Source organism: Molothrus ater, chromosome 16 (genome assembly GCF_012460135.2).
Source record: "Molothrus ater isolate BHLD 08-10-18 breed brown headed cowbird chromosome 16, BPBGC_Mater_1.1, whole genome shotgun sequence".
Classification (NCBI taxonomy): domain Eukaryota; kingdom Metazoa; phylum Chordata; class Aves; order Passeriformes; family Icteridae; genus Molothrus; species Molothrus ater.
Window position 1 is genome coordinate 6570344 of NC_050493.2, and position 25058 is coordinate 6595401.

The window sequence follows — 25058 nt, forward strand, 5'->3', positions numbered from 1 at the left end:
GGTTTAGATTTGATATTATGAAAAATATCTTTACTGAAAAGGTTGTAAAGCAGTGGAACAGGCTGCCCAGGGTAGTGCTAGAGTCACTGTCCTTGGAGGTATTTAAAATACATGTAAAATGTGACACTTGGGGACATGGTTTAGTGGAGGACTTGTCAGTGTTAGGTTTTTCTCTCCATATTTCATAAGGTATTTCAATAAATATAACACTACCTGTTGAGGAGGAGTTATGCTTTCCTGCTCATAAAATTCTGTTGTCTGTTTAGGCTTAATCTGCAGACTGAGTCCTTTTTCAAAGGCTTGATGTTCCAGCATGAGTGTAGAACGAAACCAGAGGTTGTGAGTCTTCCCCAGGTATTTCAGGACACAAGGTCTGATGGGAATGGGAGGAACACACTGTGACATTGCTTCCACAAAGCAGTTCAGGGCACTTGGCTGGCAATCCCTCTGCACCTGATGGCTTCCACTGCACAAGAAAGGGCTTATTTCCCCTGCTAGAGCCTAGAAGAAAAAACATCATACTATCTGTCTATTCAGATTCTTCAATTAGAGAAATCAGATTTAACATCTCTTTAGTACAGGGAACAAACACTTCAATAAGTACATTTCTCTCTGTAAAATGAAAGGCCCTATTTCTTTCAAAAGATGTATTGATACAGGTACACAGCATTCACCAGGCTGAGAATGGCAAATATCTCAAAGCTAGTAAACAAAGTCACCACATTTTCCTGTAACAGCAGTCATTTACAAAGAGGAATCTGCAAATGGGAGAGAGAGAGAGGTTCTCACATGTTGCTGTCTGTCAGACAAGATTTTCCAAAGTCGTGAAAATAGCTGTATCCAAGTCTTCTCTGCCAAAGGTGTAGAAATGTGGCATAACTGAACAAAGGCACTCAGCAACGCTCCCGTCTGGAAACAGACAGATGTACAGAAATAGGAACATACAATTAATCCTGTGGTAAAACAGTTCAGTTATACTGTTGTTTCAGTAGTAATACTAATGCCTTTTCAACAAAAAATTTAATCCTATTTTCATGTTGATCAGGACTCTGATTCATTACTGCAACCATCAAAAAAAAAAGAAGGAAAAAAGGAAGATGTTCATCATCTTGGTAATAGGAATAATCAGGTTAATTGGATACAGCTGTTGCTACTGTGGAGTTATTTAAACATAGCTTTCAGCTAAATTATTTTCTTAGAAATTATTTAATCATAAGATGCTGATACACATTTTTGATCCTATACCCTGTGTTTGCCATCACTAGTTTCTGAACTGAATTGTTAAAATATACTTATGGTGAAGAAGGATGATATTTAATTTTGTAGGAAAGAGATACAGTAATAACTAGCAATGAAGTGAAGGCTAAAGAATTTTTTACCATAGGCAAATAAGAAACTGCAGATTGTAAGAGATGTCTACATAAGAAAACTCAGCTGAAAAATGAGAAGTGTGAGATAGATCAGTTTGAAGTTTTAGGATTAAAGTGGCTTGGCACCAACAACCTGCACCCACCTTCACTTCCCGAAGGGAGTCGAGGAATTTGTCGTGCCGGTTGGTCAGCATGTGCAGCTGGTTGCCAATGTCCTTCTCTGAAAGTTCCTTTGTTTTGGGAGTGCTGGTCTGATCTCCTGGAGCCAATTCAATGTCTATTTCAACATCCTACACAGAAATAAACAACACAGTATGTAAAAATAGGCATCTTCTGTGTACTTTTGCTTATTTTCCACACTAGAAAACACCTTCCTGATCAATTTATTTCAGACCTCACTGTTTCTGCTCCTTCTTCAAATCTGTAATTGCCGAGAGTGCTGAAGTAAAGGCTAAATGAATAAATGGGAGTTCTGAGAGACCCAAGCATGCTTAAACCACAGGAGACATCAACAATCTGCACACATCATCTTCATCACTCATTCTCCAAAGGTATCTGGTGAGAAACTAGGAAGAGCTGAATTCCATTAGAGAGATTGCTTTCTCCACAGTATTTCCATCAGTTACCTCCTCTTTGGATTCGCTGTTCTCCCTCTCCCGAGGCTCCTGCTTGACGTGAGTGACCATGGCAAAGGCTGCCCTGTCGTGGCTGTCAGCAAGGTTGATGACATTGGTGATGGAGGGCAGCATGGCCCCCTGGCAGCTGGTGCCAATCGTGGTGTTCCTCTCACACACTGCCAACAGCAGCTGCCACGTGGAGAAATAACAAGAGCATTTGAACATACATTTTACTGCAGAACTTCAAAGAAAGCATCACTACGGTTTAATATTTAAAAACAAGAAAAAGTTGCAATAGTAAGTTTAAGGCCTATTTATCACCTTTATTAATAGAATCTCCTAGGCCTAAAGGCTGTATTTTGTACTTCTTAAAACATGTATTAAGTGTCCTCAATCTGCTAATAAATACAGACTTTTTTACCCTAAAATAGATATTCACAGTCACCTTAAATTCATGCTTTAATATCCATATTGTTAAAATAAAAGGTTTGTCCCATTTTATTTTAAATAACACAGGCAAAGATGCAATTTCATTTCAATGCAATCCCACCTAACAGCTGTCATACAATTAGGAAATAGCTTTAACAGTTTTCTTGGAATCTTCTCCTATAACAATTCTTGGGGTTTTTTTTCCATAGTCATTATCAATTAAAAAGGGTTGTTTTCCTTAAGAAGTATTAAACTGGCCATTAGGCTTTTGGCAGAGAAAATAGATTTTAAACATTTCTATTAAAGCCACTTCCCAGGCATCAGCATTTCACTGTTTAGCCATTGTATATATTTTTAAGCACCACAGGAGCTGAGGCAGCAGACTTGGTATTTTCAGCTTTGATACAAAAAATACACTCTACAAAACACACACCACACAATGCTTTTGCACACAACAAGGCAAAATAAGGACTAAAACATGTATCTAACTGCATTTCTGATACAAGCAGTTTCCCTACCTCGATGCACTGCTTTATCCAGAAGTGATTTCCCATTGCTTCCCAGTTCTGGGAGCAGGTCACATAAAGCAAGCGCTCGTACACGCGGCGTTTCATGGAATTGTCAAAGACCTCAAAGAACTTGGCTCGGATGAGTGGCTGGGCACAGCGCAAACCAGAGAGAAATGCTGGCTCCAGTTTAGCTGTAAGTTCACTCCCAGAAAGATTCTCATCCCTAAAATGAATGAAGATGAAATAACAGAGCCATTAGAAAGAAGACTCCTAGGTTTTGTATAACAGACTAAAAACTCCAAGAGATAACATTCTGTAAAAGCCCACGCATGACAAACATCCAGTTTTTGAGAGAAACAGCAAAGAAAACATTGCTGCTTGTTGTAAAACTGCCCAGAACTACCAGAAATACTCTTGCAGGATAAAATCTTATCATAATTGTGAAACACCAAGCTACACCTGTATGGTGTTTGAAATGACAAATGGTATTGATTGATGAAACTTTCTGAGCACTGTGTGCACACAAAAGTTTTGCACAGTGAACCAGCAGAGTACAGCAGCAAAGTGACTGCAAAATAATGTGAAGGAGTAGCACAACATTAAATACCTGGCATTTGTTGATAAGGTGACTATTTTAATTATTTCATTGTGAGTCAAATCTTCAAGTCTACCTAGCAAAGTAACTCTCCTGAAAGTGTAACTTACAATTAAGTTTCAAGGAAAAATAATCTTTGTATCCCATGAATGTGAAAAGACAGACCTTAGCTGTAATCACATTGTTGAGAATACAGTCAGCTACAAGGATGCCTTGGTATCTCGGGAAAGGAAGAAGTTGGGGTGGAGGTACTTTATCAGTGCCAAAAGTAAAAATCCTTACTAAGGAACTCCTGTTTTCAAATTGCATTCCATAAGTATGCACTGTGGTCTCAGTAAAGTGAATTGATTTTGCATTTTAGGGAAAAAAAAATCCCTTAATTCAGACCTAAAAGGATTAATGACATGTTATAAAGTTCATATATGGTACAAATTATGAACCAATAAGCTGCAATAAGTGATTAATTGCTATAATTACCTATAGACGTAGTTAACAAGGTCTAAGAACTGAGCATTTAATTCAAGGTCTTCTGGAAAACGCTTTTCAATGTAAGTCATCATTTTCACCAGTAAAATGGACTTCTCCCGGAGAGTAGGTGTCTGTGGTAAAAGAACACAAGATTAATTTTGTCAATTCATCTTTAAACATACAGAGAACTAGCACATTCAAATTACAACTCAGCCATTCTTTACAGGACTCTGCTTCTAAAGTACTGAAAAAGAGCTTGGTAGGTCATAGTTCTGAAAAAGAAAAATAACTCAAGCACTTATCCTTCTAATATATGCTGGAGAATTTTAAAACTGTGACTAAAAATAAGTTTAAGTTGTTCAGGGATTAAAAAATTCTGATGTATATTATAAAAAGTGTAGGTCCTTTTGTACAGCACTAGGCTGTAAGAGCTCAACTCTTAACAAAAATATGGCAGATTGAGGAGGCCACAAAATGTTACAGAGTAACACAATTTATACCAGCATTAGTCATCTTCCCCCTGAAGAGTCTTTCTATCCAGGTTAATGTGAAGTATATTTTAAAACTTTAAAGGAAGTTCTCCACAAAGCAGCATTTGAGATCAAACACCAAATATAAGCCTATGAAATGCCAAGTATCTATAGCTGCAGCTATTTTCACAGGGAATTAAAATAGTCTAAATACCATCAAGGGTATCTAAACATATATAACAGATCATTACAAACCTCATTGTCAAAACTGATGAATTATATTGGCTAACCATAGTAATTTAGTATTTGAGAGCAATAATGACTTCATCTACTCAATTTACCTGATTAGCTGCCATTGGGGAATTGTTCTTCACCCACTCCTCCACTATTTTTACCACTGCACGAAGAATTTTGGCATCAGTGGATTTTTCAATGAGAGATGTTAGAATAGCTTGTATAAAATTTTTCCTCATTTCCATGCTCATCACAGCCAGGCGAGTTTTCACAAGATCCAGACTCAGCATTACCAGTTCACTTGTACCTGCTATGGATGCAAAAAAAGGTTTAGAGTTGTGTACACACCTATGAACCACAAAGGAAAAGATTTTCCAGATAAGATGCTGTAATTTTTAAAACATGCCTGGAAATTTATCCCCAGAGATAATATGTTCAGAATTACTACTTTACATTCCTACACAACTAAGGCACACCCCAAGGCCAGCTTGAACAGGGCTTTAGCAACTGTCTAGTGGAAGGTGCCCCTTCTTTAGTAGAAGGTATTATAGACCCCTAATTCTGAAAAACTACAATTAACTTTGTGAAAGACACTGTCTGTGATACAGCTAATTCTCTAATTCTGTTCAGCTAATTTCCTGACTTGCTTATCAATGAAGTTTAATAATTTTCCAATTGTTTCTCAGTGTTAATAAAATTTACAAGGTTCTCAAAAATTAAATTAAGTATGGGCTGGGAATCTAACAGCAACAATTCTTTCAAAGTGTTTACTTCAGTAGCTTATCCATTAGTAAATTACAGGGCCCTCTACCAGCACTTAATTTTCTTCTACAAGAACATCTGATTTTTTCTAATTCATTTGACAACAGACAGCATTATACTGACTGAAAGAGATGCTAAAGCATCCGCTTCAACAAGTTCATTCAAACACAGTTGTTTCAATATTGTAAAATAGGTAGGAGTAGAAAAAAAAGTGAAAGCACAAAGCAATCAAAAAAATTCAGCCCCTCTCCCCTCAACCCTCTAAAGCTTTGAAGAATTTCAGAACTTCTATTTATGCTGCAGCTCAGCAAATGCTTCACTAACCCTTCACTGAAAAGGTTGGGCTAATACTGAAATTCATATATTAAGCAGGTAACTGGAACTCATAAGTGCATTTTTAGCTGTCAGTACTTTGGGGTAGCACTACTCACTAAGGCTGAAGTATTTTTCAACAAGTTACAATGCACACAAACCCTGCAGAGTCATTTGAATCCCTTTAGGGTGAAGATATTTTAATACTTTCCAATACTTCTAATCATTAACAGACTGTACAAGGTAATACCTGTGTTTGCTTCTGCTGCTCCTGCTGTTGCCTGTGGATTCAGGTGTTCCCTGACCATCTTCTGCAGGGACCTCATGAAAACTGAGATCAGCCTGTCAATGTAGCTGGGGTTGTTGCTGCATGCAGATTTCAGAATCATCAGAGTCCCTAGAGATAAAACCAAGGCTTCAGGAATTGAAACTTCTCTTGGGCACGACCTGAGTAAGGTACAGATGCCATGAAAGAAGGATGGGACTACCCAGGATACAAACATTAGAAATCTGGAGAGATTTGGAGAAAAGTTTCAGTCTCAATTTCAGTCTCAACTTTAATTTTGCACTAATTAAAGTATTTCAAAGTTTTGCACACAAGTGTGTGATGAACAGCAAGGGGAAAAAGGGAGGACAGGAAGAAAGGGATTGAGAACAAATACTTCCAAGACCTTAAAAAATGCAACTACTCCTAACATTGCACATTTATTTTAGAAGAAAAAAGTAGAAAAACTTTTAAATTAGCAGGCCTGGGGTTAGTAATTAAAAAATCATAACTTGGGTATTCTAATCTAGAAACTTTATAAAGTTTAATAAATCAGTTTCTGTAGACTGAAGAAGTTAATTCAAGTTGACTACTTCACCCTTAAAAAAAAAAAAAGCACACACATCCTGTACAATTATCCCTACTAAAAATAAACAAACTACTGCAACTTTCTAATTCAATGGATCTACACAGCATATCTACAGAAGCATGCTCTGATCATTGAATGGCTCCTGCCAAAGTTTTGTTTCTTTTTCTGATCAGATGGGCACAAAATTTGTCCCACAAAGCTCAGCCTCTGAGCCACAGAATTACTACAAAATGCACCTCCTGACAGCTTGATTGTGGTGCTGCTTTTAAGGGAGCTCTGGACAAAATGTAAGAAACATCTTTCATGGTTAGTTTGATGTAAAGTACCTGCTGACATCTGACAAATAGGCAATTCCCAAAGTACAATTACAGACATCTACACAGCTCACAGAACAGAACAGTGAAGGACATTTGCCATTTAAATCAGCAGGTTTTCCAACATTGTACAATTTCAGGTCTGTATTACCAACACAACCAGTTCTGGGCCAAACTCTATTATTCCTATATATCTCTGTCATTCTATTATGTAGCTGAGTTGTCTAGCAGTTCAGTAAGTACAAAAAAAAAAAAAAAAAACAAGAAAAGAAAACCATTTCAGCTCTTCAGAATGGTCTATGCTAAAAATTCAGATTTTGCCACCCAAAAAAATAGTATTTTTGTAATTTCTTGATTACTGAGAGTTTAAATACATAAATCTTAATACACTACCTAAATCAGCTAATAAATGAGGCTTAAAAAATTAAACAGAAAGGCAGGAATACATAAGACTCTATACAGATTCCTTGAACTATTCTGTTGTATCTCAGAGGACCTGCAGGATTTGGTTTTTTCCATGTAAGAAGGTGCCAGTAACTTTTACTTTATTTTCTGCCTAATATCAATATTGCACCTTTTCCCTATGCACTTTGAATACAAAAGGCTTCCACCTAGCAGATCTACAGCTCCCCACCTCCAAAAATTGCTCCCAAGTCACTTCAGGGAGCAGACAGAACACGATGAACCCCCCTCCATTCCCTTTTTTCACAGACATGACATCCTAAGCTCATTTCTCAAGTTAGCTTCAAAAGCTTCCCACAGCTTTTCCTCTGCATTAGATCAGATTTATGGAAAAGGAAATTTGTGACAAAGACATGTCTCATTCAGGGGCATTCCCAAAGAGCTGCCAGGGGTGTGGGACACCTACCAAAGAGCTGGGAAGGGTTGGCATTGGTGGCTTTTTCATAATTAGTCAGTCCCTCATAAATAACCTTCCCAACTGCAGCATAAAGGCACTCCAGCTCTTCGTACTTGGAAGCCACGCTTGAGGTACCTGCAGAGTTCAGAGATGTCTTTAGTTTTGGTAACACTACCCACAGAACAGGCAAAGAACAGTTCCACTGTGAATGTGCAGTCACTAAAACATCACTGGAGTCTTACACTGTCAACAATCTAAGATGACACAAGCAGATCCCTCACTTATATAAACCTCTTTATTATACCAGTATGTCTTTGAGAATTCACTTCTTCTGACTAACTCAATTTGATGAGCAGTCTTACATTACTGATTTACTTTTCTCCAAGAAAATATTATCTAAATTAGCTTCTATTAAGACACAGCATATTACTTATTGCCTTTCTTTTTTACACTTTATCTCCCTTCCTTGTTTCAGCAAAACAGCAAAACTTAATAACTAAAAAATTGCACTTCTGAAGCTGAAAAATTCTAATTGCAAAAATACATTAAATTTATAGCATGCATTTCTTGAACTAAAGTTATGACAGCCACAGGTTATTAAGTTTTTATGTCAATGGATAATGATGTATTCCACATGATTACTTCTTTCAGCTTTTCCTTTTTTAATCAGAGGTTGAAAGTGCAAGCTAAAATGGACCATTAAATGCAGGAATCATAAAACAGAGTATTAGCACATTCCAAAGAGTGCCTTCATCACACCCCTCAACCACTTAAGTTATGCAGCAATAAAGGACAAAAGGAGGAAGAAAACACCACTCACTTGGTTCTGTGGGGAAAATTCCCATCAAGCGAGACAGCAAACTGTGGACAGCCCTCAAAACCTTGGTGTTCCCACAGGTCATACAGGCTGCTACCCCTCTTTGGAGGGGCTTGAAGCTGCTCAGGATAGCAGGGGGCTGTAGCACAGTCAGCAGGAAGCTTAAGACCTCTAAGCCAGTGCAAATGTTGGCAAAGTTGGCCTGATTGGGCTGCTCCTAAAGAGAAAGCACACAAAAAGGCAGTGAGTAAGGGTAAACAGGAATTACACAGCTTACTAAACTCAGATCAAATCTGTTAAAACCTACTAAGAAAAAAATCCCCAAAAATAAATAAACCACACCAACCAGTCAGTACTGCAGCTCTACAAATTATAACCACTTCCTGCAATTCACAAACTTAACAACTTATTTATTTCACTACAAAGAAAAGATTAGTACTGTAAAAATCTATATCCAGATATGACTGGTATTCAATCATCCCACATGCCAGGGAAGCCTAAAGACCTACAGGACCAGAATGTTACCTACCACAGTCATGAGCAGCTTATCAAACCACTGCAACTTCAGTTCTGACTTGGGCCACATGTCTGGCCTCAAAGCTGTTTTCAGAAGGTTGACACAGCGTCGAGACAGCAACTCCCCAGGGGATCCAGCAGTGTTGGAGTTGTCATTTACCTAGCAATTAATCAGAGTTAACAAAATGACACCCTTTTGGAACCAAGTCATTAATTTATTACTCATTCCATGCAAGCATGTAATTTCTTATTTCTGAAATGGATGAGCTTATGTAGTTTTATCAGTACAGTCACACAGCATTTAATGCATAAAAAGCTGACAACTAATAGTAAACACCAGAACTGGTGTCTAAATTGCTAGCTAATTAACCCAAATCACCCATCAAAGGTGTATTTAAACAAAAGTTTCATGCTATCCTATATTACTACAACTCTGAACATACTCAAGATGGTTTATCTTTACTGTTGCAAGGTATCCATAAACATGTGCAGCTCTTTACTCAATTCATCTTTATACTTAAGAGCACATCTATTTTGTGCAATGGACTGTGGGATATAAAATCCCATGCTACTTACCAGCTGAGTCTGCTGCAGGAGCAGAAGCCATAAAATTTGTCAGCCTGGAGGTACACCCAGATAATTTTTCCCATTCTAGAAAAGTTTATTCCCTCCAAATTTGGTGAAAAACTTTAGCTCTACATGCTGCAGGAAAGTAATTCCACGTATAGGATTTTGAAAATAAAACTACAATCATTACCCCTAGATACAGCCATTCCCTATAAAACTCTCTTAATATTTTGGGATAAAGTATTCTTGACATTTAACCTAGGCAATAGAACAAGCATACATTGCAGCATCACCCAAATATGTAAATTAATCATGAAAAAGCATAGAAACATTAGAATAATCCAAGCCTAAAAGGAGCTGTGTGAAAAGAGGGGGTTTTATGGGTTTGGCTGCTACTCCACACTGGTATCTGCATATCAGAATAACCACAGTACCTGGCAAGCAATTCTAATCAGGAAATTCACAACAGTGTCTGTGTGCTGCTTGTCAATGGGCTTGGCAAGGAGGGCATCAGCTCCTGGCAAGGACTGGCTCCGTCCAAACACCTGCATGCACACGAAACACAAAAGCCCTCAGCCAGACTGAAGGAGGAAAACAACAAGAACACATTTAAAGCACTTGCTAAAGCTAAAACCAATTCAAATTAGGGAGTTTCGAGTCATGTGGAAGAAACAATTACACTACTTAGAGTCTCTGAACAAATCCTGATTTTCTCTTACAGCACTTATTGCTCCTGTAGCTGTCCTGAATCGTTTTACTTCTTGGCCAGAATCCACAGACAATCCTCTTTTAACAGCAGATGAGGCAGAACTTGCTCCTTCTCCACTTGCACTTGAGTCCATATCTGAATCTGGCTGAAATATCAGCAATGTGCATGTTAAAAAAAAAGGACATTAAACTGTGGAACAGTTCAATCTTTACCCATTTATTTTGATTTCCTACCTGCTGGTCTTTGATTCTTTGCAATTCCCATTTAATAACAACTTCAGCAAGATCCACAGCTAATTTTCTTTGCTCTATTGTAACACTGGGAGTGAAGCCCAGTCTCTGCATGGCACTAACCATATGCTGAACCAAGTGATGTCTCACAGGATAATAAACCTGAAAAAATGGTTTCACAGAAATGTTCGTCATTAACTAGTAACATTCTACACAAAACCTATAAAGTTGAAATAAAGCAAAACTGTAAAACAGTCATCAATTCCAAAGTTTGCTAAACCTGTACCACTTCAAATTTTGCAATATGGAAAATTAACTGGTGCACTGAAAATAGTATTTTGGCTACAACTTTCAGTAGTGACTACTGATTTCATGCATTCAAATAAACATGTTCTTTTTAAGATTCATGTTTTTTTTCAAGGACCAATCATACCAATTTTTTTCCAAACATTTTAAAGAGCTTCAACTTACATTTGAGCATACTCAGATATTCTTTCAAAAATATCTGTTGAGGCATCAGTTCTTGAAAAATGTGTATTAGCTGTCCCTTTGGATTGCATTTTAATACATGTTTTCAAAAATGTTCCTATGTTGACATTCTGCACCATTCCCCCATTTGTTTAATGTTTCCCAACATACACTGGCTGCAGATAAAAGTGATCTAGTTAATCCCACAGAATATATAAAATCATACAAAAAAGGATTACTCAAGGATGGCAAAGAATATGGCTGTGCACTTTGTTTAAAGAACTCTTAGACCTGTTAAAGAACGCTGCTAATGCATGTGCAATGAATTCATCTTGCAGACTCTAAACTGACATTTGGAGTTCTAACTTCAGTCATGACAGAGCTTAATAAATTATTTGCTATTAAACAGTTGTATTCAGTTATAGATAAGTATCTTTACAGACAAATGATGCATTTTGAAACTAAACCATATAAATTATGCTGTTTTTCTAATCAAACTGTTTAAGTCTTTGATACAGGAGATACAGTGAGTACCAGAGTAACAGTACAAGTACCTTGAAATGTTGTACTATCAAGTGCAAAATATGTACTAGCTGGGGCACTGTATGGCCCTCCTCCACAATGATTTTTCGTGTCCAGTGCGTGAGCATCTGGTGTCCATCCTCCATTCGAGCAGGCACAGCTGGAGTCAGGATAGCCATGGCCTGCCTGACAATAGCCCGGGCTTCCATTGCATGTGCTTTGAGAAGGCTGTGAAAAACCTGAACAGCAGAGCTTCTCATCAACATCAATACTGCATGCATTTACAAAAACAAAGCATTTATAAAGAAAGGGAAACAATACACATTTTCTAAAAACCACAATTTTTCTCTAAAGGCACATAATTTGCTAGAAACACCATGATACATCAGCAGCAGAAGGATAGAGCATATACTTCCGTTTCCCTGTTTCCTTCACATTCCCTTTTCTTCCTCCCTCTTCACTGTCCAATTTGAAGTTTTCCCTTGGTCCCCACATTGTGTCTCAACTGAAGCATCTGCCTCTTAAGTGAAGAAACATTCCCAATTTTGCTAATTCAACCGAAATGTCTACTTGTCTTACTTACCCTTCCTGCTTTCATTTTTCTTCACACTTCTTTCTATACTCTCCTACTCCCAAGCAAATCTGTATTAAACCTTTGGCCTGCTGCTTCTTCATTTGTTTGTAGTGTTTGAATTATACTCAGCATTCAAAACCACTGTGCAGCTTCTACTCCGAATCTTACAATAAAAGAAAGCACTCCATGAACTTAACACAAGCCCGTGGTCAATACCTGCAGAACAATCTTCTTGTGAATGGCAAACTTGGCAATGATGTGTGCCAAGAGCAAGTGGCCACTGTACTTGCAGGCTGGGTCCACGCAGGCCTTGGACAGGAGGCAGGGCCAGGCAAAGGTCATCAGGCGCCGCAGTTTGCTGTTCCTGTTCTTGTTGTTGTCGTGGATGTGATGGGGGGCATGCTCCACCAGCAGCGTGGCAAACTGCAGCAGGTAGATCCTCAGAGAATCCAGCATATCAGCCTGCTTTTCTGGATCAAGTACCTAGTTCCAGGCAGGATCAAAGAGAGAATGAAGTTGACAAAAAAATGACTTTTATTATTATAAAGGCAAAGTCCCAAATTTTTGCTCTCTGAGTGGTTTTTAAGAAGACTAAGAACTAATTATAATTGCTTTCTTGACTCAGTTCAGTACCCAAAAACAACCTCCTGAAGTGTGAACCTTTAAATTATGAGCACATCTGGGAACTCCCAAACTGCTAACCTATAGAAAGATATAAATAAAATACCCCAACCCTCATCTACAACAACATTTGCTTTATAACCTCTGACTGGTTCCATGAAATAGCAGTGAATTAGAAAGACACTGATGCTGGGTCATGGAAAGCTTTCCTTACAAAAAACACTGGGATTATAGCCAAGTAAGGCCCATTTCTAAAGCCACATTCCAAATCTGAAAACAGCATAAACTGAAAATTGTAGACCCATCCTACTGACGACTAATGGACCTCACATTCAACATTATGAAGCAATTCAACATAACAGACCATAATATTCAGGACAGAACAACTAATTCAAAGCAGGATGAAAAGTCAAATGAGAGGAACATCTTTTCGTTTTAATTTTCAAATACTTCGGTGTAAACAAAGACTGTTACCTTTGTTATAAAAACACTAGTGATGCTTTCTGGATTATCTCCTTCTGGGTTTGGGGGGCCTAACAGCTGTTCACCTTCTCCTTTTTCAAAACTGTACAAGAAAGCAGGATTCAGGATATGTTGCAGCACCTACAGAATATAAACAAAGCAAGTTTTACTGTACTATTATATTCCTCTAATGGCAGCCAACACTCAAGTACTCCCACATGTAAACCTGCCTGTTGGACACATTCACTGAGTCACAAAAGGAAACTATACATAAAACCCCAAGAAAAAAGACACACACCAACTTTTTCCCCCCTCTTTCTTCCTTCCAAGGGCATAGATTCTTAGAAAGTGTAAACTAAAGCAGCAAGCATTGAGCACAAGATGAATTGCTGTCTCTGTTTATTATCGCTCTTCTTCAGGTATGATATTTTCACCTAAATGACTCTGCCAATTATCAAACTCGTTGACATTTAAGTAAGGAAGTTTTGTTGCCCTAGTTCCCAAGAAGAAAATTAAACCTAAATACCAGGCTTCTTTGATTTAATTGCTTTAGTTACCTTGGCTTTGAGCTCATCTCCAAAGTTTGGGTCATTCAAGTCTACAAACCGGAAGAACAAAGCTCGTTTTTGGGGGATACTGTAGTTTTTGGGGATCTCTTCTTCCATGTATTCCTTTAAGAAAGTCATATTGCAGAGAAATCGGCCCGTAAAAGCTCGAAGCAACTGGAAGAGTAACTCTATGTCACCATAATTCCTTCTGTGAAAACACATAAAATACAAAGCTTCTGTGAAAAAAATACACAAACTACTATGCTGATGGAATTCATCTTTTAAATGAGCAGAGAAGCAAGAGCAGCCAGTACCACAGGCATGGTTTTAAAGCTAACAGCAGTATTATGAGATATATTACACTTTCTCTTCAATAACTGCAAACCATTTTTAGTAAGTCTATATACCTTTACAGTATTTTCAAAATTAAAATTAAAAAAATACATGCAGGGCCTAGGAACTAAAGATTTTTACGTACTTGCAGTAATTCAGTAAGCAATAGGCCAACAGCTTGGGCTCTTTCCAGTTTGTTGCAGCCATATTCTCCTTCCTATGTCTCTCCTGAAAAGCTTCACTCACCCAGACACGTTTCAGCTGATTCACCAAGGAGTGTTGATTTGCTAACCAACATTCATCATTCTTAACAATAATACTTATGATCTGTCCAAAGCAAAACAAGACAAATGCACAGTCAACACACAAGAGATCTGTCAGGAGAAACAATGATATATGAGCACTTGCTTAAGGTCAATTAAGGGTGCTAAAATATTCAACAGCAAAACAAAAGAGTGAAATACAAAATAGTTTAGATTTGAAAAAATAAATTTTATGTTTTGTTGTCATGCTGTCCTCTTGTATCCTACTTGACAAAAAAAAGCAGAGATAATTTGAGTCTCTTTTCCTTTCTCAAAGCAGCTCTGGCTACAAACACTCCACATTTTTACAAGTGCTTTTCTTTGAGCTGTAATACACACACACACACAGTCACTGAAAGCCTGGATGTAAGAGCCTTCTGGTAGCTGAAGAGGTTTCAGCTATCCAGTGCAGAGACAAACAAGATAAATGAGTACCTTGATGGCCTGGAACTGCAGGTCGAGCCGCATGGTGGTGGTGCTGGGGGAGCCAGGTCTCACGGCTGCCTGGGCACCCACAGGCAGCAGCAGGGTGATAAATCGGTTGGGATTAGCTGCCAGAACATCCCGCAGAGGTTTGGCATCTTTATGTTTCAAGAAACTCTGCAAAAGGGGAAGAAATAATTTTAATAACCTTTAAAAGCCAAAATATCAGGCGACTATATCATCCTGTAGCTTTTATATGCCACACTAAAGTTGCAGAGGTTGTATTTCATGGATATAAAAATAACATCTACACTTCAGTAATAGCCTTACATGATCTGGAAAGGTATAAAATCAACACTTCAGGACAAACAAATACAAAACCAGAAACAGGAACCTTGCAGTCAAGAGTGAGACCATGATAAGGACTGCAAGGTCATACAAGCAAAAAACATACAAAAGATGTTCATCAGATTTGTCAAGTTGAGGGTTTTTTCATGCTCCTCTCCCCACACAGCTTACCATAAACATTCTGCTCCACTGTGGATCATTTAAAGTGGCTTCCATCATGAACAGCTCCACAGTCTGGGATGGATGACGTGTCAAAAACTTTATCAGTGGTTCCCTGAATGGACTGCCAGCCTGAAAAATTCATAAACCTTAAATTAAAAATGGAGAGTATACAGTATTTCCCATTAATTTACTACCACTCAGAAAAATACATTTGACTTGGCATTTATACAGATACAAAATGTTCAGAACTTGCATGAGAATTTATTGATACTTTCAAAATTTCACTTCTAAGGGTGTAAAGCAAATGTTAATACCTCCTAAAGGCTTGAAGAGCATATTTCAGGATCAAATGTTCTCACACCATATTTAAAATATTGTAATTATCATACACTAATGTTCAAGACTATAAAGCAAAAAAATTTCAGCAATGTTAACTTCCACTTTTACCTCAATTAACATTGCTCGTTCTGTTTTCATAACAACTTCCAGAAGAGGTTTAACCAGAGTCTGTGGGGCAGCTGGGATCAGATGGAATAAATTTATGATTGCTGAACAAATCTTCATTTCCTACAGGTAAAAAGAAGGACAATTAAATAAATATTACTGGCTATAATGTATAAAAACAGTATCACACACCTTACTTCTTTTTTTTCCCCTCTGTATTAGCATAGCCAGCAGCCAAATGCAAAAGGTTAGCATAAACACAGCATCTACTTACCATAATGCATGAAAAAATTGCACCTGTGGAAGTCTGCCCTACCCCTTCTGGTAATATCATGGTTTAAATTTTATTTTCCTTTCCAGCAGAGTGGTGTTTTGCAGGTAAGAGCTAAACACTGTAATGATACTGCTGATGAGGGAGTTACAGAGTGCTCACTGCTCTGCACCAAGTGGGCCAAGTATCAAACAGCCAGACCTCCCCCCTAAAGAATTTCTGCCATACACCCCACACGCCCAGATTACACATGAAGAGAGATTCAGCTCTCTCACAGCACTGTTCAGCCTATCTCACAAACAGCTGGTTACTCTAAAGTCAGCTCTGTTCTCTCACTAGATATTAAATTCTCCAGAAGTCCAAAATCATTTTGCATTTTTTTCATTGTGTGATTTAAATAGAGACTATTTCAACTAGCTAGAGCGTAGATTTCCTGCAGTAAGAAAAGGGAAAGGAAAAAACAAAACAACAAAACCACCCTCACCATCTCTCTAAAACCAAGTTCCAGCATCCAAGATGATTTTATCAAGTGCATTACATTTTCTCAACTGAATTTAAACACAAAGCATTAGGCTCTACTCCTTTAACCTGATCTGCCCAGACAGACCCCACAAGACCCCTCTCATGGACTGAAGTTCAAGGCTGAGAATACATAAAAACCTCTTGAAACCACTTATGCCTTCACAGAAACTAAAAATCCTGCTCTTTCTGGTACAAACATGCTCAACATCCTTAACTGCAACGTGATCAAAACAGTTCTGCACAGACAAACAAAAGACAATTCACAGCACTGCACTCAAAGGCACAATGCACTGTGCCCAAAACACAACGATAAAACTAACAAACCACAAGTTAAAAGAAAAAATAAAACCAAACAAAGCAACAACAAAAGAAACCATGACAACAAAAAAAGTTCCTGGTGCCTGCACGGAGTTTCTCACCTCTACCCTTCCGTGGCAGGCTGAACCAAAGCAGATATCACAGCATGAAAGGAAAAAGCCCACAAAAATATCAAATAAATGTACAAATCAGCACATGCCATTCTTCAGGCTGCAGTCTAACTTCAGCTCAGTTACTTCCTCATCTCAAACAGAAGGAATAGAGACAATGAGTATCTCACATGTTCCAAACTGTCCTTCAAAGAACTGAATGAAATTCATCCTTTTTTCTACTTTTACATTGATCTGAAATAGCTTCTCAAATATTTAAAAGTGAATAAAAAGATAATAAAGACGATTAGGTCAGGGGAAACAGCATTTTAGCATCTTTGAAGACAAGTTTGGCTACCATCTATTACAAAATCACTTTCAGTACTCAAGCTACCAAGCTATGAAGTCCTCTAAACTCCTCCTAGGCTGTGATGCAGAATTTCCACCATGGAAATTTCCACCCTCTCACAAGAGGGACAGCTGGAGGCAACCATCTACTCAAAACTTATTCTTCAATTACCAGACATGACCTGAAACCCCCTGCCTTTCCTTGGAAAGTAAGGGAAGAGAGGAAGGAAGAAAGATTTAAATATTTTATTCCCTGGACCAATGAATTAGATTTTAATCACTACTTAATATATCACATTTTATTTTGTTCATTTCTCTAAGCAGCCAGCTCACAGCTCAGGATCACAGCAGGACTGCCATAAATTATTTAGGTGAACAAGGTTCAGTTATTCTGGCATCAGTGTGGATCTTTACAGCAGTCATCACTATGCAGCATTTCTAATTTTTCGGTTTGTCTGTAGTTACCATTTTCATGTGAAAACTCACTCCAAAACCTTTTAACTGTTCTGTAAGAGGCTTTTCTGACCAGCCCTTATCTGCACAATGCTGGAGAACTGCCTGACACCATCATCAGAGGGCACCTTCATCCCATGCTGCTGGAAAAGGATGGAATGCTTGGACCAGCACCAGCACAGGGAGGGCACATCAGGCTTTCCTGGTAACTTCTGTTCTCCACTGAGTGTTTAGCAGCTCCTCTACTCAAGCACACAGTCTGAATGATCCAGCCTACTTCCCAACACTGCTTTTAATGGGTGTCTCAGATGCTGGAATCTCACTAGGATCGTGAAGAAAGGAGAGAAGTGAAATGCCAGCTGCAATAACTGACCACCAGTTTCACTGTCCCTGTTTTTCAACAGCACAATGTACATACAGACACATAAACACAGCCTGCCACAGGAACTGTACAAAGACCAAGCTGGGTGCTCCTGCAGTTGCTTAGAGTTTTTATTTTTAAGGAAACTTTGGAGCAACAACTAGGAAGCAGAAAAGTAATATTCAATCAGCTTTGCATTGACACAATTCTACTTGAAATATTTCCAGACTTCTCCTGTCCCTCAAGATGTGACAGCAGATTCTTTCTCAAGTGTCTGGTGTGCACTCCCCACTCAACTTATCTATCTAAATACATAACTACGCAGAAAACGTCAACAAAAAACATGAAAATCAGGGGAATTCACAAGTAAACATGACTTAGTGACAAAAACTGTACTGGAAGTGCCACATTGTGGTTTAAAAGATTATTGCTACAAAAAGATCTGTAAGATATCTGTAATCATCACATTTGAGGAAAAGTGAATCCCAAAAGTATATGAAGGCCTTAGAACTACTCTGGCATGAATAAAATGAGGTTAACTGAAAAATGCACAGTGTTAAGTTAAAATATAAGAAACCAACCTTACTCTACTTCATTAGAGAACATCTAGGTCTAATATAAAGCAATGACCAAATTCAGATTAAAAGCTCTCTTTGCAAAGACAGGAAAGAGAAATGAAAAGCCATTAAGCCATTTCCATGTTTTGAGGGAAATAAAAAGCCAATGTAATTTTCATTCTAATTTGAGAAACAAAGACATTAATAGAATTCCCCTCATTTTTTCTTAGGTGCAATCATAAATCTCAACACTTAATAAAAGCATTTAGTAAAATATTAATAGAATTGTGGGACCTCTGGTAATGTACAGGAAACTGCACTGAAGCAGGAATTCCCATCAGTATTGCTAAGAGCACACAGTATTGACATTACACTGCACAGTTTTCCATTTATAAAGGAAGTGATCAGCTTCCCATGCTTCTACACTGAGGTCATTAGTTTCACTGGGAGAGTGATTTTAATGTGATCCCAGCTAGTAAATATTGAACTTGGTTTAGGTAAATTACATTTTAAATTAACTGGGATTATGTTATCATTACATATAATTTTCAAAAGGCCATATTATGAACATCAAACATATTAATGAAAAATGGGAGATTACGCTGCTGAGCTCATCAGCCATTCCAGTGAACAGATTTCTAAGCAGAAAATCCTGAGGGGGAAAAGAAATAAAAATGCTTGAGCTTGAGCTGCCCCCACACTAACCTAGAACACTCTCTAAAGTAACCACTGTCAGCAGATAAGAAGCTGCTCTTACTGAGACTTCTAACAGATATTCAATATTCTACATTCAATCCAACAAGTCTGTTAGCTTGTAACAAAGCATCAGCGTGTAATCAGTTATGGCAGCATTTACAACTGAATGAGTTCTTTAATTCCAAAACATTAATACTATTTATTCTTCTCTTCTCACACAAAAGCATTCATTAACTTACATTTCCATCACTCCGTTGTCCACCTTTGTGTGTAATAACTACAACCTCCATCCATTTACGCAGGTGTTGCTACAAAGAAAGGATAATTAGCATTATTCTTCTAATTAGACTGTTCCATTTTAGCATATGCTACAGGAGACAATGGAGAGGCAGAAATAATTCTTTGAAGGAAACAAAGGGAAAAATTATCAGTTATTTTCATTCCCTCAAGTTGAAAAGTTTGCTGTTGCTAGAAGTCCTCTCCATATTCAAGAAAGCAGGGATTATAAGTACACACACACACACATATATATATACACACAAAAAAACTTAAATCTGATAGTCTTACACAGTGATGACTTGCTTGATGTGTATGTATTTAAATATTTAAATATTCATGCAAAGGGGATAAAGAATTCACACATTCAGTTTAAACACTGCAAATAAACAGAGCAATACCTCCTAAAATTTCATAAATCAAGAAAGCACCAAAACAGATTAAGTGCATTGAGAAGTAAAATTGTTAAAGGTGCAAGTGGCACCTTGCTTAAAGATAAATTTGTCCAAACAAACATTAGCAAAACTAGTTATGTCTTCACTAAAAAATAAAATCTCTTAACTTTTTGGTTTAGAAGCCCTTTAGAAATTTACTCAAAATGTTTAAAGAAATTGGAGCTTTTTATTAATTGTGAAACAAAAATATTTTACTTCCAACATATACACTGAGTCACTGCTGAACTTCTTTGATTTTTCACCAATAAGAATAGTAGCTAGAAGAAAATTTCTTCTGGAAGAGCTAAAATAAAAGTGTGGATGGGCTTACCATCATCTGATCACAGAATTTATCATTGAAAGAGTTTGGGAAAAGCCGAGTGACTGAGGTCAGACGATTCACAACATTGAGGGTCAGGCTCCGATAGTCCCCCAGCATCATCAGCAAGGGCCTCATGTGGGTATGGATTTGATCAACTTCTATGGTAGCTCCTTCCAAGAACTGCAGGAGAGTGCACAATTAAGATACAGGTGGAGAGGGACGTGACTTTTGTGCAAGCATTTTTCTTAAAATAGATTCAGCTGACTTGATTTTTCCTTTTATTTTGTTCCTTCAATACAATAGTTCAAACATCTAGTGCTGGAAATTGACACAGTGACAAGATGGATTTGGGAAGCACTGAGGTATTTCTGACACACAGCAGGATATTCCATAAAATAATCAAGTAGGAGACTGTAATTACAGACAGACTGAAAATCTGCTACAGCTACAAATTAATTACACAGCTATGAACAAATTACTTACACACTATATTAAGAACTGCCTCTGAATCTGGCTGAAGGCAGTAGAGCAAATTTCTGTGTTACAATCTGCATGCATCCTGAGCAAGAGAAAAGGTCAAAAGAGCCTGGCTGCAAGCAGCCAGAGAGAATATTTCCTGTCATAACCAAATATCCTGTGGGCATGAGTTTATCCCAGGAAAAAAAATAATCACACAAATCTGATGTATAGGTCAGAACAACCCTTATTTGCTACCTCTCAACCCAACTATGCTGTTAACAAGCCATAAATGATAAGTACATTCCCTCTCATGACCACAGTGACATGAAAAGTCACATAACCTCTGGCCAGTCAATGGCACAAACAAATGCAAACTACCAGTATTACTGCAGTTGCATTCTCTGCTCCATGTCAGCCCATCTACACAGCACTACAAAGAGGTTGTAATTAATTTCATTAGCTTCTTTCTTTTCATTTAAAAATATGGAATTAAAACCTTGCTGAATCAGAATTAGGCACAGCTATTGAACAACAAATCATGATGAAAGAATATCCTTTCCTGTTCTTTCAGCCTTTATAGAGGATAATGTAGCATCCGCAGGTCAGACAGGGCAGTGTCAGGGACTAATTCTGACCTCAAACAGGACAGCCAGGGTCCTGCTCCTTAAGGTAACCATCACACTGTGATGCAGGTCTAACTCTGCTGTCCAAAACCAACTATGGGATCTCCACCACTTCTTTTAGGAACACAGACAAAACATAAAATTTTTACAATAAAGCCAAGCCTGCACATTTGCAAAACAGTTGAAAAGGACTGAAGCTATTTAGAAGACTCATTTACAAAGACCAGACCAACAGAAAGAGGGAAAGACTGCACAGAAAGACTGGAAGATTTACCATGGTCCTTATCCAAGAGCTTATAATTCTTAATTGCAACCTGGATAATTCTTTATGGCAAAGTTCAAATCCCAAACAAACACATCTGACACAAACTTTTATCAGCATCACTAACAGAAACTGAACAGAGCAACAATATTTCCTGTAGAGAACTTTCCCAAGAAGTCTTGTACCAAGGAAGTAAAGCAGAGAGAACAATGATCTCAAAAGGAATGTTGTTTTAATACAGTCACCTTTCTCATGCATGCTTCTCCTGCCTCCTGCAGCTCGTTATTTGTTGAATTCAGCGCCTTGAAAAGTGCAGCAATGATTTTCTCTCTTGACTGAGGCAAGTAATTGCAGGCAGCTAGAGCATCTGCAAATATCAAAGTAAATTTGTTCTCTTTGTTAACTCAATTTCAAAGGAGAGGAGAAAATAAACCCTAATTCTACACTGCTTCTCTTATAGTTTCTTTTTATGTCATCTCAAATTGCAGACAACTAAAGTACTGTAAGCATTGCCAAAATCAACAGGCATCATAAAATAGTAAAAGAATGAGAATTCCATTAACATTCTATAGTTTTCCTAATGCTTTATAACATAATTAATCTTAAAATATTTTGGGTTCCTTTCAGAAAACTGAATTCTAGTGATTAAGAAGGCAGCAATACTTTCCCATTATTCTCTCCATTAAACTGTAACCTCAGGAGAGCAGTCATCAGTCTTCCAGTGCCCAGGTTTTCTGCTGATCTCAGGAAGCAGACTGCCCATTGCTCACAAGGACATTTAACTGCATCAAGCCTTATTTAGAGGTTTTACTTACTTAAGGCTGCAATTCGAAGAGGTACAAGTGATGGAAGACTTTTGTAACAAGGTAGTTTCATTAGGGCAGCATCTTCAGCCTCACACAAATTCAGTAACTAGGAAAAAATAAACAATCATTTTAATATTGCTACTCACATTTAAAACACCACTATCCCACCCCCACCTTTACAGACAGCTTTTTATCTACAGCTTTTTTTTTGTCTTAACTCAAAAGCAGAGGATCTTCTGCATTGACTGCTGCAGGCAAAGCAGAATTCACCTGATTTTTCAAAAGGGAAATTCTTGCGTTTCACTCAAAGTTTAAAATGCACAAAGAAAAATATGTATTTTTAACAATGAAAGTACTCACACCATCACATAGAAGCATCTACATTCAAAGATGAGAACACAAAAACAAAGTACCTCTGTGTAGAAAACCTTGTGTTCCACAACATTCAGATCCATTGTAAACAATCTGGGCTGCAGGGTTGTGCAAAATGTATTTCCCTCCATCAGTCCAATCTGGGCGTTTGCAGGTTGGTGCCGCAGCAAATGCTTTTTAGGAGGAACCATGTCCTGGAGGACCTACATGATGGAATTTAGATTACTGAATTAGCGGCTATTGAAACGACCCCACAGACCCAGCCACTGAGAAAACACCATTAGTCATGGCTCTAGGTTTCTATCCATTTTCTACTGTGGCTCCAGATGTGTCTGGAGAAGAAATTAAGCTAGAGGAAAAGTAATTCTCTGAATTACTTTGATTCACAGTCAGTTCACAAAAGAGTGGAGTAGCTGTAATTAATACATATTCTCTGTGAACAGATCAATGATATTAAATAACTTCACACAACATCATGAACAACAAAGAAATTCATAGACTGAAGCATTTCAAACAGTCAAAAACCAAGAATATTTTAAGCTCCTAAAACATCAGAAAACCAAGAAAGTTTGTGTAGTTTTTTTCCATTACATCGACTTTTCACATTCCTCATTAAACAGCCTCAGCAAAGTAAGATATCAATTAGGGAATCTCAGCATAATCTGGAATATTGTCATGGCCCTTAAGACTTATGTGCATTCAATTATCTTCCAAAAGACTAAACAATGTCAGTTTTAAGGAGTATCCAGCCAAAAGTTATTATAACCAGCTTTGAATTTTATAGTCTCTTTCTGGATAGGGAAAGGCATAGCAATAATGCCACATACTTAGAGAATAACAAAACTGAGTGTGAAAATGTAGGGTCTATATGGCTTAGCCTACGTCTGATTGGTGGCAGGATAAGCAGCCCATAATTTAAGGAAGTAAATCAACCTGAAGACAGTATAACTACTGGCTAAGAGTCAGGCAGAGCCTGTATGAATCTCTGTATTGTGTATGTTTGAACAACAAAAGTTAGCAAATGACAAACATATGCCATCAAAGCACCATGAACTTAATTCATTAGTGTGCAAAAGCATACCAAGAAAGCATTTCTGCAAATCCAAACTGGAAAACAACTTTAAGCTCTGGTTCAGTAAATATTTCTGCTTACCTCTTTGTGTGGCTCCATGATGACTGTGACACTTTTGCCAGTGACCTGTGCAAGCACCTGCAGGGAATGCATGGCTTGTTTTCTCACAGTGGAGTTTGGAGAGGTCACTTCTCGAACAAGGTCATGTGTGACATGATGGAAAGACTTTTCCTGTGCTGCAAGGATTTCTTCTGTTTTTTCTTCATCTTTTAAAGGAGTTGCACATCTAATCAAGAGCTGTTCTAATGTGGTCTTTGCCATAGCAACTGCTCCATTGGAAACCTGAGGCATCAGAGATCATTTTTATCAGCTAAATACAGAACAAAGATGACAAATCTACACATTACTCATCAACTTAGAATTTGATTTTGATGAATCCTGTGATTCTGATTTCCAACAAAGCTTAGTGATTCTGTGGTAAGTGACAGTGAATCTGTGTTCTTTTGTGATCTACATGTGGCCTGTACATTTCTAGTCTAAAAGCAGTAAGTGTAATCTCAAAAACTTCAGCAAAGTTACGTGGAAAAATCTGACCTCATTCCTAACTTCAGATCTTGGCTTAAGTTAAAATTACTAGAATTCACTAACTTTTGCAGGTGAAATGCATTCTGAAGTTCAGCAAAATCAGGATTACTAAGAGTTCAAGCTGTGTGAATTTAAGGCCACAAATTTTCCCCACACTATTTGATGAAATTCATTCATTACATACCTCTCCAGTTAGGTCCATCATAACGAAGAGAAGTGCCTTCAGGAAAGTCTGCTGGTTCTGGAGGACCCAGATCAGTGGCAGCCGTTCCATAAGAAATTTAATGGACACAACACCTCCTAGTTTAGCATACCAAGCTTGTTCATAGCAGCAAGCACATAAACGTTCCACAATGTATGAAAACAAGGGAAGCTGACAAGCCTGGAAACAAA

The 25058-nt window shown here is 37.8% G+C and overlaps 1 protein-coding gene across 1 annotated transcript in view; it reads right to left on the reverse strand.

Moving 5' to 3' along the window:
* TRRAP (transformation/transcription domain associated protein) overlaps nt 1-25058 on the reverse strand; it is a 76534-nt gene that overhangs the window by 30080 nt on the left and 21396 nt on the right. Inside the window, exons 26-54 of the mRNA XM_036392260.2 lie at nt 24850-25047; nt 24162-24422; nt 23050-23211; nt 22646-22742; nt 22076-22197; nt 20496-20666; nt 19694-19762; nt 15843-15962; nt 15405-15524; nt 14898-15062; nt 14306-14487; nt 13837-14035; nt 13292-13420; nt 12413-12679; nt 11655-11861; nt 10636-10794; nt 10413-10547; nt 10128-10238; nt 9140-9286; nt 8614-8827; nt 7803-7928; nt 6017-6163; nt 4800-5002; nt 3998-4119; nt 2935-3148; nt 1997-2176; nt 1514-1660; nt 790-909; nt 214-501 (exon numbers count right to left, since the gene is read on the reverse strand). Of these exons, the coding sequence (XP_036248153.1) occupies nt 214-501; nt 790-909; nt 1514-1660; nt 1997-2176; nt 2935-3148; nt 3998-4119; nt 4800-5002; nt 6017-6163; nt 7803-7928; nt 8614-8827; nt 9140-9286; nt 10128-10238; nt 10413-10547; nt 10636-10794; nt 11655-11861; nt 12413-12679; nt 13292-13420; nt 13837-14035; nt 14306-14487; nt 14898-15062; nt 15405-15524; nt 15843-15962; nt 19694-19762; nt 20496-20666; nt 22076-22197; nt 22646-22742; nt 23050-23211; nt 24162-24422; nt 24850-25047 (4782 nt within the window). The remainder of the gene's footprint in view (nt 1-213; nt 502-789; nt 910-1513; nt 1661-1996; nt 2177-2934; nt 3149-3997; nt 4120-4799; nt 5003-6016; nt 6164-7802; nt 7929-8613; nt 8828-9139; nt 9287-10127; nt 10239-10412; nt 10548-10635; nt 10795-11654; nt 11862-12412; nt 12680-13291; nt 13421-13836; nt 14036-14305; nt 14488-14897; nt 15063-15404; nt 15525-15842; nt 15963-19693; nt 19763-20495; nt 20667-22075; nt 22198-22645; nt 22743-23049; nt 23212-24161; nt 24423-24849; nt 25048-25058) is intronic.